Raw genomic sequence first — 16592 nt, forward strand, 5'->3', positions numbered from 1 at the left:
ATATTTGCTTAAAAGTAGCAGATAAAAAAATTCCCTGGGTGCACACTTTGTTAGGACCTATGGGAGTCACATAATATAGAGTTATATTTAGTAGAAAAAGCTCTCTCACCTTTCCCCAGGATTCTTCCTCTCTCCAAGACCTTACGTGTCACAGAGAATGTATAGCCCTGCTCACTGAAGCCCGGCTCACATGGTGCAGTGACTTCTGAGAGGCCTCGGGCCACCTGCAAAACACACAGACCAACAGATGAATAGATTTAAAAAGTACAACAGCATTGAAAAAGGGGGACCAAGGGGTCATGTACATTTTATATGCTCTATACCAGGGATGGCCAGTTGGCGGCCCAAGGTCTACTCTGCACTAGTTTTTGCAACCCCTGGAAAGAAGCAGAACTAGAACTGTGTGAAATAGTTTTTGTGGCCCCGGGAAAATTTTAAAATTTGTTTTGGTTGACCACAACTAAATAAAGCCCCATATAGTTAAAAACAGTATACAGAGGTTATTCCGTAACCTTACCTAAACCTGGCCCTGTGCCACTAGACATATTAGGAAACACATTATTTTTTTGTTTAATAGCCATAAAATTATATGAGGCCCTTAAGGCTATTTATCTGTGGTCCCTATGTTTTTGGAAGTTGGCCAGCCCTGCTCTACTCCATTGAAGTGTGTTACCTCTTCTTACTTATTTTAGTAATTAATCTATAACCTGCTTCACTGTGAAAGAAGTCCTGTGCACATTCTCAGGGTGACCACCAGAAAATGAGGACTACATGCCGTTGTAAGAGATATTTTTATTTTTTAGGTCACAATTATCATTGATGTAATATTATATCAAAGAAAAGCAATAGTTACACTAAATGTGAAAGTTTTTAAGAGTACATAATATTGGGTCTACATCCATTCATAAATTTGATTATACTAGAAATGAAATGATGAGCTTATTGCAAAGCTAATACAATCAAACAGTAGAGGTAAAGATACGGTGTAATTATTTATTTCCATCAATCATTACATTGCCCTAATACAAGACTCTACATCCGATAACTGTCCTATACCTATCACTTCCCTATTACAATAATCAATTTGCTATAATTGATCTATTGTTCCTCTTTTACAACATTATCCGACTTTGTCCTCTTCATTTAAAACCTGCTTTCATCCTCCTGCCACTCCAGGGTTTTATATATTATTGAAAGTGTACTGAAACACTGTATTCTATAAATGGCATACACCCACCCTTAGACTTATTCAGGTTCCCACACTCTATATACCAATCCCTGCCACATTGCATGAATCTTCATCATATAACTCTCTTGTTCACATTACAGTCTATAGCAGTAACCATTAAAAATATCTATAAAATTTGGCACTTCCTCGCTCAAGATTCTTATTCACTCCCTTATTATTTTCCTGCCTTGACTATTGCCATTGTGTCTTCTCTGGTTCCTCTATATCTGCTGCACCTCTTTGCCAACACCTTCACTGGCCTCAAGAATAAAATGACAAATGTACAAAGCCTTCACCAACACTGCACCCTATAATTATTAACAACATTCTAATTTACTTATATTATCTAATTTGCTTCATTCTCTTGATATACGTTTCTTAAAAGCATATCTAGATAGGCTCAGTAGCTGCTGATTGTACATAGATGCCTCATGTGATTGGCTCACCCATGCACATTGCTATTTCTTCAACAAAGGATAGCTAAATAATGAAGCAAATTAGATAATAGAAGTAAATTGGAATGTTGTTTAAATTGTATTCTCTATCTGGATCATGAAAGAAAAAAATGTGGGTTTAATGTCCCTTTAAGATGTCTCTACTACTTACATTTTCCTTTTCCTCAACTTGCCCATATACTTCCTTTAGAATGTCAGCTCACAAGTCCACCTGTCCTGTCAATCATTTTATGTAAAGATGGTTTGCAGCTTAGAGTGACTCAAGGACAGCTACACTACAGAAAATAAAGATTTTTAATTTAAAAAAAAAAAAAAAAACATTTTTGGGGGCAAATTGGGTACTGGCAGACAGCTGCCAGTACCCCAGATGGCAGCAAATAGGTAGAGGAGGGAGGGTTAGAGAGCTGTATGGGGGTCAGGGAGGTTGGTGGCTAACGGGGGATTCTACACAGCAGAATAAGTTTAAAAAAAAAAAAAACTTTCTGCCAGTACTTAAGATGTCAGGACAATTGTGAGAAGGGGGAGGGAAGAGAGCTGTTTGGGAGGGATCCGGGGGTGGGATATGTCAGGTGGGAGGCTGATCTCTACACTAAAGCTAAAATGAACCCTGCAAGCTCCATACAAGCTACCTAATTAACCCCTTCACTGCTGGGCATAATTCACCTGTGGTGCGCAGCAGCATTTAACGGCCTTCTAATTACCGCCAAAGCCATATATGTCTGCTATTTCTGAACAAAGGGGATCCCTGAGAAGCTTTTACAACCATTTGTGCCATAATTGCACAAGCTGTTTGTAAATGATTTAAATGAGAAACCTAAAATTTGTGAAAAAGTTTGTGAAAAAGTGAACAATTGTTTTTATTTGATCGTATTTGGCGGTGAAATGGTGGCATGAAATATACCAAAATGGGCCTAGATCAATACTTTGGGTTGTCTACTACACTACACTGAAGCTAAAATTAACCCTACAAGCTCCCTAATTAACCCCTTCACTGCTGTGCATAATACACGTGTGGTGCGCAGTGGCATTTAGCGGCCTTCCAATTACCAAAAATCAATGCCAAAGTCATATATATTTGCTATTTTTTAACCAAGGGGATCCCAGAGAAGCATTTACAACTATTTGTGCCATAATTTCACAAGCTGTTTGTAAATAATTTCAGTGAGAAACCTAAAATTGGGAAAAATGTAACGTTATTTTTTTAATTTGATCGCATTTGGCGGTGAAATGGTGGCATGAAATATACCAAAATGGGCCTAGATCAATACTTGGGGTTGTCTACTACACTACACTAAAGCTAAGATTAACCCTACAAGCTCCTTACATGCTCCCTAATTAACTCCTTCACTGCTGGGCATAATACATGTGTGGTGGGCAGTGGCATTTAGCAGCCTTCTAATTACCATAAAGCAACGCCAAAGCCATATATGTCTGCTATTTCTGAACAAAGAGGATCCCAGAGAAGCATTTACAACCATTTATGCCATAATTGCACAAGCTGTTTGTAAATAATTTCAGTGAGAAACCTAAAGTTTATGAAAAAGTGAACATTTTTTTTTATTTGATCGCATTGGTGGCATGAAATATACCAAAATGGGCCTAAATCAATACTTTGGGATGTCTTCTAAAGAAAATGATATACATGTCAAGGGATATTCAGGGATTCCTGAAAGATATCAGTGTTCCAATGTAACTATCGCTAATTTTGAAAAAAAAAAATGGTTTGGAAATAGCAAAGTGTTACTTGTATTTATTGCCCTATAACTTGCAAAAAACAAAGAACATGTAAACATTGGGTATTTCTAAACTCAGGACAAAATTTAGAAACTATTTAGCATAGGTGTTTTTTGGTGGTTGTAGATGTGTAACAGATTTTGGGGGTCAAAGTTAGAAAAAGTGTATTTTTTTCCATTTTTTCTTCATATTTTATATTTTTTTATAGTAAATTATAAGATATGATGAAAATAATGGTATCTTTAGAAAGTCAATTTAATTGCGAGAAAAACGGTATATAATATGTGTTGGTACAGTAAATGAGTAAGGGGAAAAGTTGTCTTGTCACGAAGGGGTTAACCCCTTAGCAAGAGAACGAAGAAAAATTGATAATAGGAGTAAATTAAAAAGTTTCTTAAAATTGCATGCTCTATCTGAATCACAAAAGAAAAAAAATTGGGTTCAGTCCCTTTAAGGGAAAGAAATTGAAAAATGACAAGGCCATTTTTCAATTTCTTTCCCTTAAAGGGACTGAACCCAATTTTTTTTCTTTTGTGATTCAGATAGAGCATGCAATTTTAAGAAACTTTTTAATTTACTCCTATTATCAATTTTTCTTCGTTCTCTTGCTATCTTTATTTGAAAAAGCAGGCATCTAAGGGTTTTTTGGTTCAGAACTCTGGACAGCACTTGCTCTATTTGAATCACGAAAGAAAAAAAATTGAGTTCAGTGTCCCTTTAAGGACTAGGGCTATTTTTACATTTCTGCAGTGTTTGTGTTAAGCTGTAATTTTCCTCTACTCATTTACTGTACCCACACATATTATATACCTTTTTTTCTCGCCATTAAATGGACTTTCTATTTTCATCATATCTTATAATTTACTATAATTTTTTAAATAAAATATGATGAAAAAAATGGAAAAAAACATAGTTTTTCTAACTTTGACCCCCAAAATCTGTTGCACATATACAACCACCAAAAAACACCAATGCTAAATAGTTTCTAAATTTTGTCCTGCGTTTAGAAACACCCAATGTTTACATGTTCTTTGCTTTTTTTGCAAGTTATAGGGCAATAAATACAAGTAGCACCTTGCGATATCCAAAAAATTTTAAAAATAAATTAGCAATAGTTACGTTGGAACACTGATATCTGTCAGGAATCCCTGAATATTTCTTGACATGTATATATTTTTTTTTTAGTAGACAACCCAAAGTTTTGATCTAGGCCCATTTTGGTATATTTCATGCCACCATGTCACCGCCAAATGCGGTGCACAAATTTTTTTTTCTCACTGAAATTATTTACAAACAGCTTGTACAATTATGGCACAAATGGTTGTAAATGCTTCTCTGGGATCCCCTTTGTTCAGAAATAGCAGACATATATGGCTTTGGCATTGCTTTTTGGTAATTAGAAGGCCGCTAAATGCCACTGCGCACCACACTTGTATTATGCTCAGCAGTGACTGGGTTAATTAGGTAACTTGTAGGGAGCTTGAAGGGTTAATTTTAGCATTAGTGTAGAGATCAGCCTCCCACCTGACATATCCCACCCCCTGATCCCTCCCAAACAGCTCTCTTCCCTCCCCCACCCCACAATTGTCCCCACCATCTTAAGTACTGGCAGAAAGTATGCCAGTACTAAAATAAAAGTTTTTTTTTTGTATTATTATTTAAAAATTAAAAAAAAAAATCATATTCTGCTGAGTAGGATCCCCCCTTAGCCCCCAACCTCCCTGATCCCCCCCAAAGAGCTCTTTAACCCTCCCCCCACTAACTATTCGCCAGCAGACAACTGCCAGTACCCACTTTGCAATAAAATGTTAACTTTTTTTTAAAAAAACTCACTTTTTTATGTAGTGTAGCTGCCCCCCTCTATACCCTACCCCCTCCAAGATCACTTTTAAAAAGTACCCCCCCTCCTCTGCCACCCACCACCCTCTCCCAGCACTCTCTCCCACACTTTGATTTTTTTTCTGTGCTTAGATCGCACAGCCACCCCTCACCTCCCGCGCGCACCCGACATTGAGTACAGCTGGCCGGAAGGAAGTTCCCCAGCGATGGGCCGCCCACCCGCCTCCCTGCAATGGCTCCCACCCACCAACGATCGCACCATCGCTGGCCAATGCAGAGGGCCACAGAGTGACGACGTACAGGGTACCTCACTGGTCTTTAAAGACCGGTGTGTGTAAGACGTACCCTGTACGACGTGTGTCGTTAAGGGGTTAACGACCGAGGACATGCCAGGCACGTCCTACATGGATGTCAGTTAGTGACCAAGGATGTGCCTGGCACGTCCTCTTGGGTTCCAAGTGGTGGAAGCAATAGTGATCGCTTCTAGACGCTTTCAAGGTATTGCAGTGATGCCTCGATATTGAGGCATCACTGCAATACCTTTTTTACTCACCGATGCAGATATTGTTGGTGGGTGAGAACCATTGCAGGGAGGCGGGTGTGCGGCCCATCGCTGGGGGAAATACATCAGAGGGGGCGGGATTATGCGCACAGGGGTGGGGGCGGGAACGAGTGGGACCGCTACACTATGGAAAAGTATAAAAAGTGTAATTGATGGAGGGGGGGGGGGGTGATAAATATTATCCAAGGGATCTGGGAGGGGTGGGGGGTAGGTTATGGAGGGAGGGGGCAGCTACACTACATAAAAATATGGATTTTTTTTAAAAAACAACTAATTATATAGCAAACTGGGTACTGGCAGACAGCTGGCTAGCCTCTCATCATAGCTTAAATTCTCCATTCTCCTTATTAGCTTTGTGGCCCTTCTCTGAACTTTTTCTAGTTATGTGAGCACAAAAGTGATAGTGGTTACTGCGCTGGGAATCACTATTAAGCCTATGAAAACAAGAGGACTCCCCAGCCTCTAAATGAATATGTGATAGGGTATAAGAGAAATTTGGCCAAAAAAGAGGACTAAATAGCCTTAAAACATAGGCGCTAATTAAAGCTTAAAATAGATAGTGAAAAGTGTATAGTGAAAAATATATATAAATATATATGTACATGTGTAATAATAATAATAATAAACCTTACAATAGGACCAAGATTGGCTAGTACACATTGTAAGGTTTATTATTATAATTTTTTCCTGATATCCTCTAGACATAACACAGTTAATGGTATGGGCTGGCATGTTCTAGTTTGTTCCAAAGTATCCTCCATTGGTTCCTCTCTTGTGTATACTGAAGAAAAGAACTGGTTTAGTTCCTCAGCCTTCTCCCTGTCATTATTTATCATGCTACCCTCCACGCATTTTAATGTACCTATATTGTCCTTCTTAGATTTTTTGCTATTTATGTACTTAAAGAACCTTTTAGGGCTAGACTTAGAATCCTTTGCAATTAATCTTTCATTTTCAATTTTAGCTAATTTGATTGCCTTTTTGCATGCTTTGTTACATTCCTTATAAGCTTGGTATGTTGAGTCTGTACTATTTTCTTTGAATAATTTAAATGTCCTACGTTTTTTCCTAATTTCTCTTAAAACATTTTTAGTTAGCCACATTGGCTTGGATTTTTTTTTTTTTTTTATAACCATATGGTATTCGTTGATATGTATATTTATTTAACTAAGTTTTAAATGTTATCCATTTATCCTCTGTATTTTTATTAGAGAATACTTTGCCCCAGTTTATGGTATTTAATAATTTCCTTAAAGGGACAGTCTACACCAGAATTTTTATTGTTTTAAAAGATAGATAATCCCTTTATTACCCATTTCCCAGTTTGCATAACCAACACAGTTATAATAATATACTTTTAACCTCTGTGATTATCTTGTATCTAAGCCTCTGCAAACTGCCCCTTTTTTTCAGTTCTTTTGACAGACTTGCAGTCTAGCCAATCAGTGCCTGCTCCCAGATTACTTCACGTGCACGAGCACAGTGTTATCTATATGAAATATGTGAACTAACACCCTCTAGTAGTGAAAAACTGTTAAAATGCAATCTGAAAGAGGTGGGCTTCAAGGTCTAAGAAATTAGCATATGAACTTCCTAGGTTAAGCTTTCAACTAAGAATACCAAGAGAACAAAGCAAAATTGGTGATAAAAGTAAATTGGAAAATTGTTTAAAATTACATGCTCTATCTGAATCATGAAAGTTTATTTTGGCCTAGGCTTTCCCTTTAAATAGTTGAATTTTGTTTTCTTAAAATTAAAAGCCAGTTAAACCTTTAAGACACTGAGAACGGAGAGCCAAATAGGCTAGATTAGATTTAAGGGTTAAGGCCTACAGGGTGAGGGAAGTTAAGGAGGGAAGCTGCTGGGTCTGCAACAGTGTTGCTGTTTGGAGGGAGTGTCACTCCTACCTTTTAAGAAGGCTCTGCACCAGGCTTGGGGCCTCTTCTTCCTCTGGGACAGCTGCGAGTCTTTTCCCTCCCCCCCACCCTGGATCATGGCTTGGCGGCGTGAGTTCTACGGCTGCCGTTTGGGCGGTTTCAGTTCACCATATCACCCCTTGTAGAAGTTAGGGTTATTTGAGCCATTCTTCTTGAGTCCAGGGCCAGTAGCTTTTAGCTTCCCTTGCTAGGGAACCGGCACCAAATGGCAGGTACCAGCAGGGCCCCGTAAGGGTTGAAGCGCCTAAATTTACACTCTGAAGGCGGGAGGTCATGGCCTGCTCCATTTGCAGATAGAGAGGTTGGTGTGGAGTAATGACCAGACGGCAAAGGCCGGGGAATGCCTTAGGTAATTCCGAGGAGCCCCGCATTTGTTTTTGGGTCTTTGCAACTCCTGACAACCTCATTGCCTCTATCCCCAGCGGAGTGTTCCTTCACTGCTGCCCTTGGCCATTGACCTCCTGTCGTGTTGAGGCTAATTTAGATCTCACTTGCCACCATCCAAGTTTGCAGACGGTTTTACGGTTGTTTGTTTAAAGTTGTATTTAAATAAAACTGCCAGCAATGGTTTTACCCTCCACTCTCGTGTCAGTATTTTTATTCATAGTTTTAGTTTAAGGTTAAGTTTACTATGTTATATATGTCCACCTTATCTGGTAGCGACCAGCTATGCCTTTTACCCTTATGAAAATAGATTTGAAATGTGACCATGTTGAAATCACTGTTACCCAAATGTTCTTTGACTTCTATGTTTGATAATATATCTGTATTGTTTGATAGCACTAAATCCAATATAGCTTTATTCCTAGTTGGCTCCTCTATTAATTGTGACAAGAAGTTATCCTTGAGAACATTTAAAAATCTATCTCCCTTAGCTGAATTACTAGATTCATTGGCCCTGTTTATATCAGGGTAGTAAAAATCTCCCATAATTATAGCACTGTTATTAGCAGCCTTACCTATTTGCATTAGTAGTTGAGTTTCCTCTATGCCACTAATGTTGGGGGGCTTGTAGCATGTTCCAAGTAATATTTTTTTAGGATTTTTTCCTCCACTCTTTATTTAGGTTTAACATTACAATTTAATACATGCAGATTCCTCCACCCCTTTTATTATTCCTGTCCCTCCTAAATAAAGTATAACCCTCTAAGTTAACTGCCCAGTCATGTGAATCATCCCACCAAGTTTCAGTTATACCGATAATATCATAGTCCTCTTCTGCAACTAAGAGCTCAAGCTCCCCCAGTTTACTTGTCATGTTTCTTGCATTTGTTGTCATACATTTAAAGAGACACTGAACCCAAATTTTTACTTTTGTGATTCAGATAAAGCATACAATTTTAAGCAACTTTCTAATTTACTCCCATTATCAGATTTTCTTCATTCTCTTGGTATCTTTATTTGAAAAGCAAGAATGTAAGTTTAGATGCTGGCCCATTTTTGGTGAACAACCTGGGTTGTTCTTGCTGATTGGTGGATAAATTCACCCACCAATAAACAAGTGCTGTCCAGAATCTAAACCAAAAAATGTCTGGCTCCTTAGCTTAGATGCCTTCTTTGTCAAATAAAGATAGCAAGAGAATGAAGAGAAATCTGGCCTGTCCCTTCCGCTTACTTTTACTTCGCCCTCTATCTGTGACCCAGCTACATCCTGGAGTCTCCTCATCTGAATCCTTCCCATTCCCACTGCTAGAACCATTAACAACAAGCTCACTCCTATCCATTTCCCTTTCAAGTGTCTGGATTTCATGCAGTGTTGCAATTCATTCCTCCAGAACTCCAATACGAGTTTCTAAAGAGACAATATGCTCACATTTGCCACAGACATATAGTCCCTGAAGTGGCTGCTCCAGTGATGCAAACATATGGCAAGCTGTATACTGAATGAAATTCTCACACTTTCTTAATATTTGGTTTAACTTAAAAAATATAAAATATTTATATTTCCCCTTGGTTACTCCAAATCCGTGTTTGCCTAACTTCCTTGATTAGCTAACTTCCCTTACTTAAACAGAAAATTTTACTTTAACAGATTACCAATGAAGCCAACCATATAATCTCCCACTGCTCTATTATAGGACAATTCTCTTCTCATCACTGTATATGCTGCACATATCACATCCCAATAACAAGACCCCACCCTTACTCCAGTATTTCCCAAATTAATTCTGCTTTGAAACTCATTTAGATATTCAGATCTACTGATAGTCCCCAAAACAGTAACTGAATTATAATTAGTTTCTCATTAGGATCCTGAATGGTAAAAATAAACTAAAGATGGAACCAAGCAAACCCCATATGAGAGCCTAAAACTATTATTATGCAAGACTGTTCTATAGATGCAGCCGTCTAGCTCCACATACTTTACTTTCCACAAACAAAACATTATAGACAAATTTCCTGTGATCATGGCATAGTTCATAGAACCTTACCTGACTCTATTATTGCTATAAACATATCACAACCATATTGCAAGTTCCTCTCACTCTATGGGACACATTTTAGTAAAGTTACAGGATTCTGCAAAGCTAAAATAAACTGCCCTGTACCCTTATTACACAACCCATCACTGTATAACTGTAATGGTCACATACTACTGCTCAGTTACATAAACCATTTCACTATAAATATGTTTTTTACCCTTTTTGCTGTTCATTTTACCTGGATCAGGAATATAAGAAGTGCTAATCGATAGCAGCTCATTTTGCTGATGCCAAAGTCCTTTCTTAACTGCAAGATGTTTGATCTGGCTGAGAGTAACTATAGTCAAAATTCCTCCCCTTTGCAAAAGCAGTGGTTTTAGGGGGAGGGAAAAAATGCAGGTTTCCACTAAAAGCTTCCAGCTGTTTATACAGATGTAACCCAGCTGAGCCAGCATATGCTATATTCCTATACCCCTCCTCCATACAAAGCACAATTTGGTATTCATTAAAGGGATAGGAAAGTCAAAATTAAAATATGCATGATTCAGATAGAGCATGTAATTGTAAGACCCTTTTAAATTCACTTCAATTTTAAATGGGCTTCATTCTCTTATTATCCCTTGTTGGAAAATGAATGCGCACATATCATACACCAGTGGGAGCTGCTGCTAATTGGTGCTGGACACATTTGTCTCTTGTGATTGGCTAAATAGATATTTTCAGCTTCCTGTCAGTAGTGCAATGCTGTTACTTCAGCAATGGATAACAAGAGAATTAAGAAACTTTGATAATAGAATTAAATTGGAAAGTTGTTTAAAATTGTATGTTCTATCTGAATCATAAAAGAACATTTTGGGGTTTACTATCCCTTTAAGTTGGGAAATATTAGAAATGTAACATAAAAAATGTATAATTCCTCCTGAAGCAGTAGAATACATATTAAATAGAGTTGACTAAGTATCTACACACACACACATTTATTTTGTACCCACAAACGGCAAATACACCCGTTTACAGGCGCACGATAAATAACCAGCCATTACAAGTGGTAACAATTAGTAGAGGTCAGACCTATGGCTAATTTTTAAAATATCCCCCAATTGCACCCAAAATAAAGCGTGAGGTCCCTTTTTGTTTAAAAAAATAAATAATTGTAGCATCTTATGGCACTGAAAAGTGCCTTTACATAGCTATCTATGGGGACTGTGTTTCCTGTAAATATATATGTATATGCTTATATACATATAGATTTATGTCAAAAAATATATAGTAACAGCACTACTTAAATGATGAAATAATTCGGTTTAACTGGTAATTTATGTAAAGAGGGTGCAAGAGTATATCATCGCCATAAAAATACTATAATAAATAATACAATATAGAACTCAGCACACCTAGTTAATGAAAAAAGACTAAACTTTATTAATATGCCTAAACAGAGAAAAAAATGTCTATACCCAAAACTCATGTCATTCCAAATATATGTCAGTCATACACACACATAAAAAAGATTACACCTCAGGCATCCCTAGGGGAATCAAACATATGCTGCCATCTTGATAGAAAAAAGGTTTGAAGGACGTAAAAATTCCAATGTTAAATGTAATATTGATAATCCCAAAAATGAGGGTGTTAATAATCAAAGTCAACGTCCATAAATCTCATCTGCTGAATTATCGTATCAAAGCTAAATGAAGCACTCTATGAATAACTCAGATAGATCCTGACAGTGAAGTTTAGCTGTATACCACGCCTCTTATCAGCAGGTTTGTCACTTTTTACTCCATACAACAATCAATAAGTTTATACTGCAGGGTATTCCCAAGGCTATACATATGGCGAAAGTGGATTAAAGTTGGGAGTGACGTATGCACAGAGTGTGGAAGCGATACAAACGGAACCACAAGTATTGGGTTTTACACTAACATGCATGTTGACAAACTAATTGCTATACCCTGCTAACATACAGGTATACTGACAAGTGACATTTACAATCATATACAGCGGGACATTTCATTGCTGTTTGAATCAAGATTGCCGTATGTATAGTTATGGGAATACTCTGCAGTGTAAACGCATGCACTTGGCCTTAACATTCATGTTGTTACTAATTGCTACATTTCTGTTAACTCTACCCTGCCGCGAAAGTGGATTAAAGTTGGGAGTGACGTATGCACAGAGTTTGGAAGTGATACAAACGGAATCACAAGTATTGGGTTTTACACTAACAAGCATGTTGAGGAATTAATTGTTACACCATGCTAACATATTGGTATACTAATAAGTGACATTGACAGCTATATGCAACAAGATATTTCAGTGCTGTTTACATCAAAATTGCCATATGTATAGCCTTGGGAATACCCTGCAGTATAAACTTATTGATTGTTGTATGGAGTAAAAAGTGACAAACCTGCTGATAAGAGGCGTGACTGATTCATAGAGTGCTTCATTTAGCTTTGATACGATAATTCAGCAGATGATATTTACGTTGACTTTGTTTATTAACACCCTAATTTTTGGGATTATCAATATTACATTTAACATTGGAATTTTTATGTCCTTCAAACCTTTTTTTTCTATCAAGATGGCAGCATATGTTTGATTCCCCTAGGGACGCCTGGGGTGTAATCTTTTTTTTTTTTTTTTTTTTTTAATATTTAATTTTTTTATTGAGGAGTAGTACACAGCAAACAAGCTGTTGACATAAGAGAAAATATTTTCAGCAATAGTACAATCATTGCATAAAAAACAAAAATAAAGTGAGAAAATATACATTTCTTTGACTACAGTCCTCATTTTGTCCCCTGTTAAAGTGATTTGGGCCACTCATGTGCCCTTATTTGCATAGAGAAAAGAAAACAGTAGAAATAGGGGTATTATACTAAAACAAAAACATAAACTTAAACCAGTTAGTGATACAATTGTAAAATAAAGACCAAAACTGGGCATCCTAATAAAAAAGTAATTAAAGTGCAAATGGCCTCCTGCTTCATTCATGGGGAAGGGGCATTATTTGTTTTGAGTGATGAAATATCGATATAAATATGAGGGAGTGCGATCGTGCAATTTAGGGAGTTATTTGAGGAGAGTGTATATTATGAGGCATTTTGTAAGGGGTTTGCAAGGCTCAGCGTAAAGTGAGTGTACAGGGCTAGTTAGCAGACACTAAGAATGTGCGCTATTGAGCTTAATAACTAAGAGCTAGTGCGTGTTCAAGATTTTTTTTTTTCCCCTCCCCTCCTGTAGCTTCGGCCGGAAGCCACGAGGGAAGGCCTTATAGTGGTCCAGACACATATACCCAAAGTGATGTAATTACATAAGCAATAATGTCTGCACTATTGGTGTCTTGGGCTGCAAAATAGCAGGCCCTGTTAACTCAGGGCTAACTGGTTTAAAAAACATTATACAATCTGATAGCCCATTAGGTTTGTTTTAACTGTGGCACAGTCAATAAGATTATAACATAACAACATAATAACATTTAACAACATTTGCGCAACTAAGTGAAAAAGGTAACTTTACTTAACCCAGTTATATTACTGAGCCAGTACGTCTCCAGATCTGAAAAGCATTTAATGTTAAAAAGTGGTACAAATATCTTTTGAGAGCCAGCTGCATTCTGTATAATGAGATCTTTTACCCCTCTCCTTTCCTTGGGGTCCGGCCATCGCTGTGGGAATCATAGTTATAGTCATATATATTCAGCCAAGAGCCGACTGGAAATACGGTCAGTGTGACCCGGGATCTGCTAGAACCGCATCTGCTGTAATAGTGGGTATTAGGCTTGCCCGGCTTAAAGTATTTCTCAGTCGGATAATGTAGTTCATTAGGGTTGTGGGCCCCCCCAAACATCTGTGCTATTTCTGTCTGACTCATTGACATCTTTTCCCCTAGCAGAGCAATCCGGTTATTATCTGGTGAATGAGTCCTTGCTTTAATGTATGAGGAGTGGGGATCCTCCCTGTAGATTATAGCCAGGTCTGTTAACACCGGTGGTTTCTGCAAACAGGGGGGCCCTTGCTCCTGTAGTCTCGGACTCTGCTTTACTTTATGTAAACTACGCAGAACTTCAGAGGCTGGATGATTCTGCTTAGTGATATGCGGCTCCTGCAACATATGAGTGGAATCGTCAACGTTAAAGTGGCTACTGTACTCTTCTCCCTCATGTGAATAAAATGTAGGCTCACTCTCAGGTGCTAAGCGACTCACCAGATGGTCATACGGTGCTCTCTCCATTAGCCTGTACATAGCATTTTCAAGTTTTGCAAAAAGTTCCTCATATCTTGTCATGCAGCTCCCTTCCTCCATACTTGTTATAATACACTGCATAAAAATGTCTCGTCCCTGTCACAGCGATCTGCAAGCTTTTCAGCTATGTAAATCAATATGTTAGCTTGATGACTGGGTAGTGATAGATTGTGAAGAGGTTCAGTAAGCCAGATTACCCGGCAGCACTGATCACCCGGCTCTTCCCGGGGGGAGGTGGATGCCTAATATAAGACCGCCGCCTTAGGCCTGTAGGTTCCGATCTGTGTCCCCAGCGTCATATATACAGCTGAAAAGGTAAATATGGATCACAATTACCAGAACTGTGAAGCCTTTGCGTGATATATGCTTATTTTTGCTGTTAAACAATAATAATCGGCGGATTATTAAAGTTTCTGCTTGGAGCTTTCAGGTTATGCGTCCTATTCAGAACGCTGCTCGGACACGCCCCCAAAATGTACACTCGTGTAATCTTTTTTATGTGTGTGTATGACTGACGTATGTTTGGAATTACATGAATTTTGGGTATAGACATTTTTATTTTTTTTCAATCCGCCACCCTCGAGGCCACGGATGCCATAGGAATCAATGGGAGTCTGAAAGCAGCGAAAGCTCATGTTCGCTGCTGCCAGATATCCTATTGATTTCTATGCTAGAATAAATGTTATGTTTACACCTAACACCCTAACATAAGCTCCGAGTCTAAACACCCCTAATCTGCCGCACCGACATCGCCGCCACCTACATAATGTTATTAACCCCTATTCCGCCGCTCCTGGACCCCGCCGCAGCAAAATAAAGTTATTAACCCCTATCCCGCCGCTCCCGGAGCCCACCGCAAATAACTAAATGTATTAACCCCTAAACCCCTGGCCTCCCACATCACTACCACTTACTAAACCTATTAACCCCTAAACCACCAACCCCCCACATTGCCATAAACTAAATTCAGCTATTAACCCCTAAACCTAACAACCTGCTAACTTTACATTAAATATTAACTCATCCCTATCTTATAATAAATTTAAACTTACCTTTAGAATTAAATTAAACTATATTAAACTACTAATTAACCTACCCTAACTATTATCCTAAAATTACATTAAACTATATTAAACTACTAATGAACCTACCCTATTATACTACAATTACATTAAACTATATTAAACTACTAATGAACCTACCCTAACTATTATACTACAATTACATTAAACTATATTAAACTATTCATTAACCTACCCTAACTATTATACTAAAACTACATTAAACTACAAATTAAACTATTTTATATATTTAAAAACCTAACCCTACTCAAGTTATTTAAATCTACTATAAAGAATTACTAAATTACAAAAAACTAAGTTACAAAAAAAAATAAACACTAAATTACACAAAATAGAAAATAAATTATCACATATTTAAACTAATTACACCTAATCTAATAGCCCTATCAAAATAAAAAAGCCCCCACAAAATAAAAAAAACCCTAGCCTACAATAAACTACCAATGGCTCTTAAAAGGGCCTTTTGCGGGGCATTGCCCCAAAGAAATCAGCTCTTTTACCTGTAATAAAAATACAAACACCCCCCAACAGTAAAACCCACCACCCAACCAACCAACCAACCACCCCCCCCCCCAAATAAAAACATATCTAAAAAAACCTAAGCTCCCCATTGCCCTGAAAAGGGCATTTGGATGGGCATTGCCCTTAAAAGGGCATTTAGCTCTTTTTCCGCCGAAAACCCTAATCTAAAATTAAAACCCACCCAATAAACCCTTAAAAAAACCTAACACTAACCCCTGAAGATCCACTTACAGTTTTTGAAGACCCGACATCCATCTTCAACAAAGCGGCAGAAGTCCTCAGCGAAGCCGGCAGTAGTCTTCATCAAAGCGGGCCGAAGTCTTCATCCAGACGGCATCTTCTATCTTCATCATCCGGCGCAGAGCAGCTCCATCTTCAAGACATCCGGTGCGGACCATCCTCTTCTTCCGACGTCTTCTTTACAATGAGGTTTCCCTTTAAATGACATCATCCAAGATGGCGTCCCTTACATTCCGATTGGCTGATAGAATTCTATCAGCCAATAGGAATTAAGGTTGAAAAAATCCTATTGGCTGTTGCAATCAGCCAATAGGATTGA

General features: G+C 38.0%; 1 protein-coding gene across 1 annotated transcript in view; it reads right to left on the minus strand.

Moving 5' to 3' along the window:
• LOC128639932 (cadherin-1-like) overlaps positions 1-10574 on the minus strand; it is a 44598-nt gene extending 34024 nt beyond the window's left edge. The window contains exons 1-2 of the mRNA XM_053692201.1: positions 10417-10574; positions 110-224 (exon numbers count right to left, since the gene is read on the minus strand). Coding sequence (XP_053548176.1) covers positions 110-224; positions 10417-10458 — 157 coding nt within the window. The 5' untranslated portion in view covers positions 10459-10574. The remainder of the gene's footprint in view (positions 1-109; positions 225-10416) is intronic.
• Positions 10575-16592: the final 6018 nt, after the last annotated feature.

The sequence above is a fragment of the Bombina bombina genome, chromosome 1 (assembly GCF_027579735.1).
Source record: "Bombina bombina isolate aBomBom1 chromosome 1, aBomBom1.pri, whole genome shotgun sequence".
NCBI lineage: Eukaryota > Metazoa > Chordata > Amphibia > Anura > Bombinatoridae > Bombina > Bombina bombina.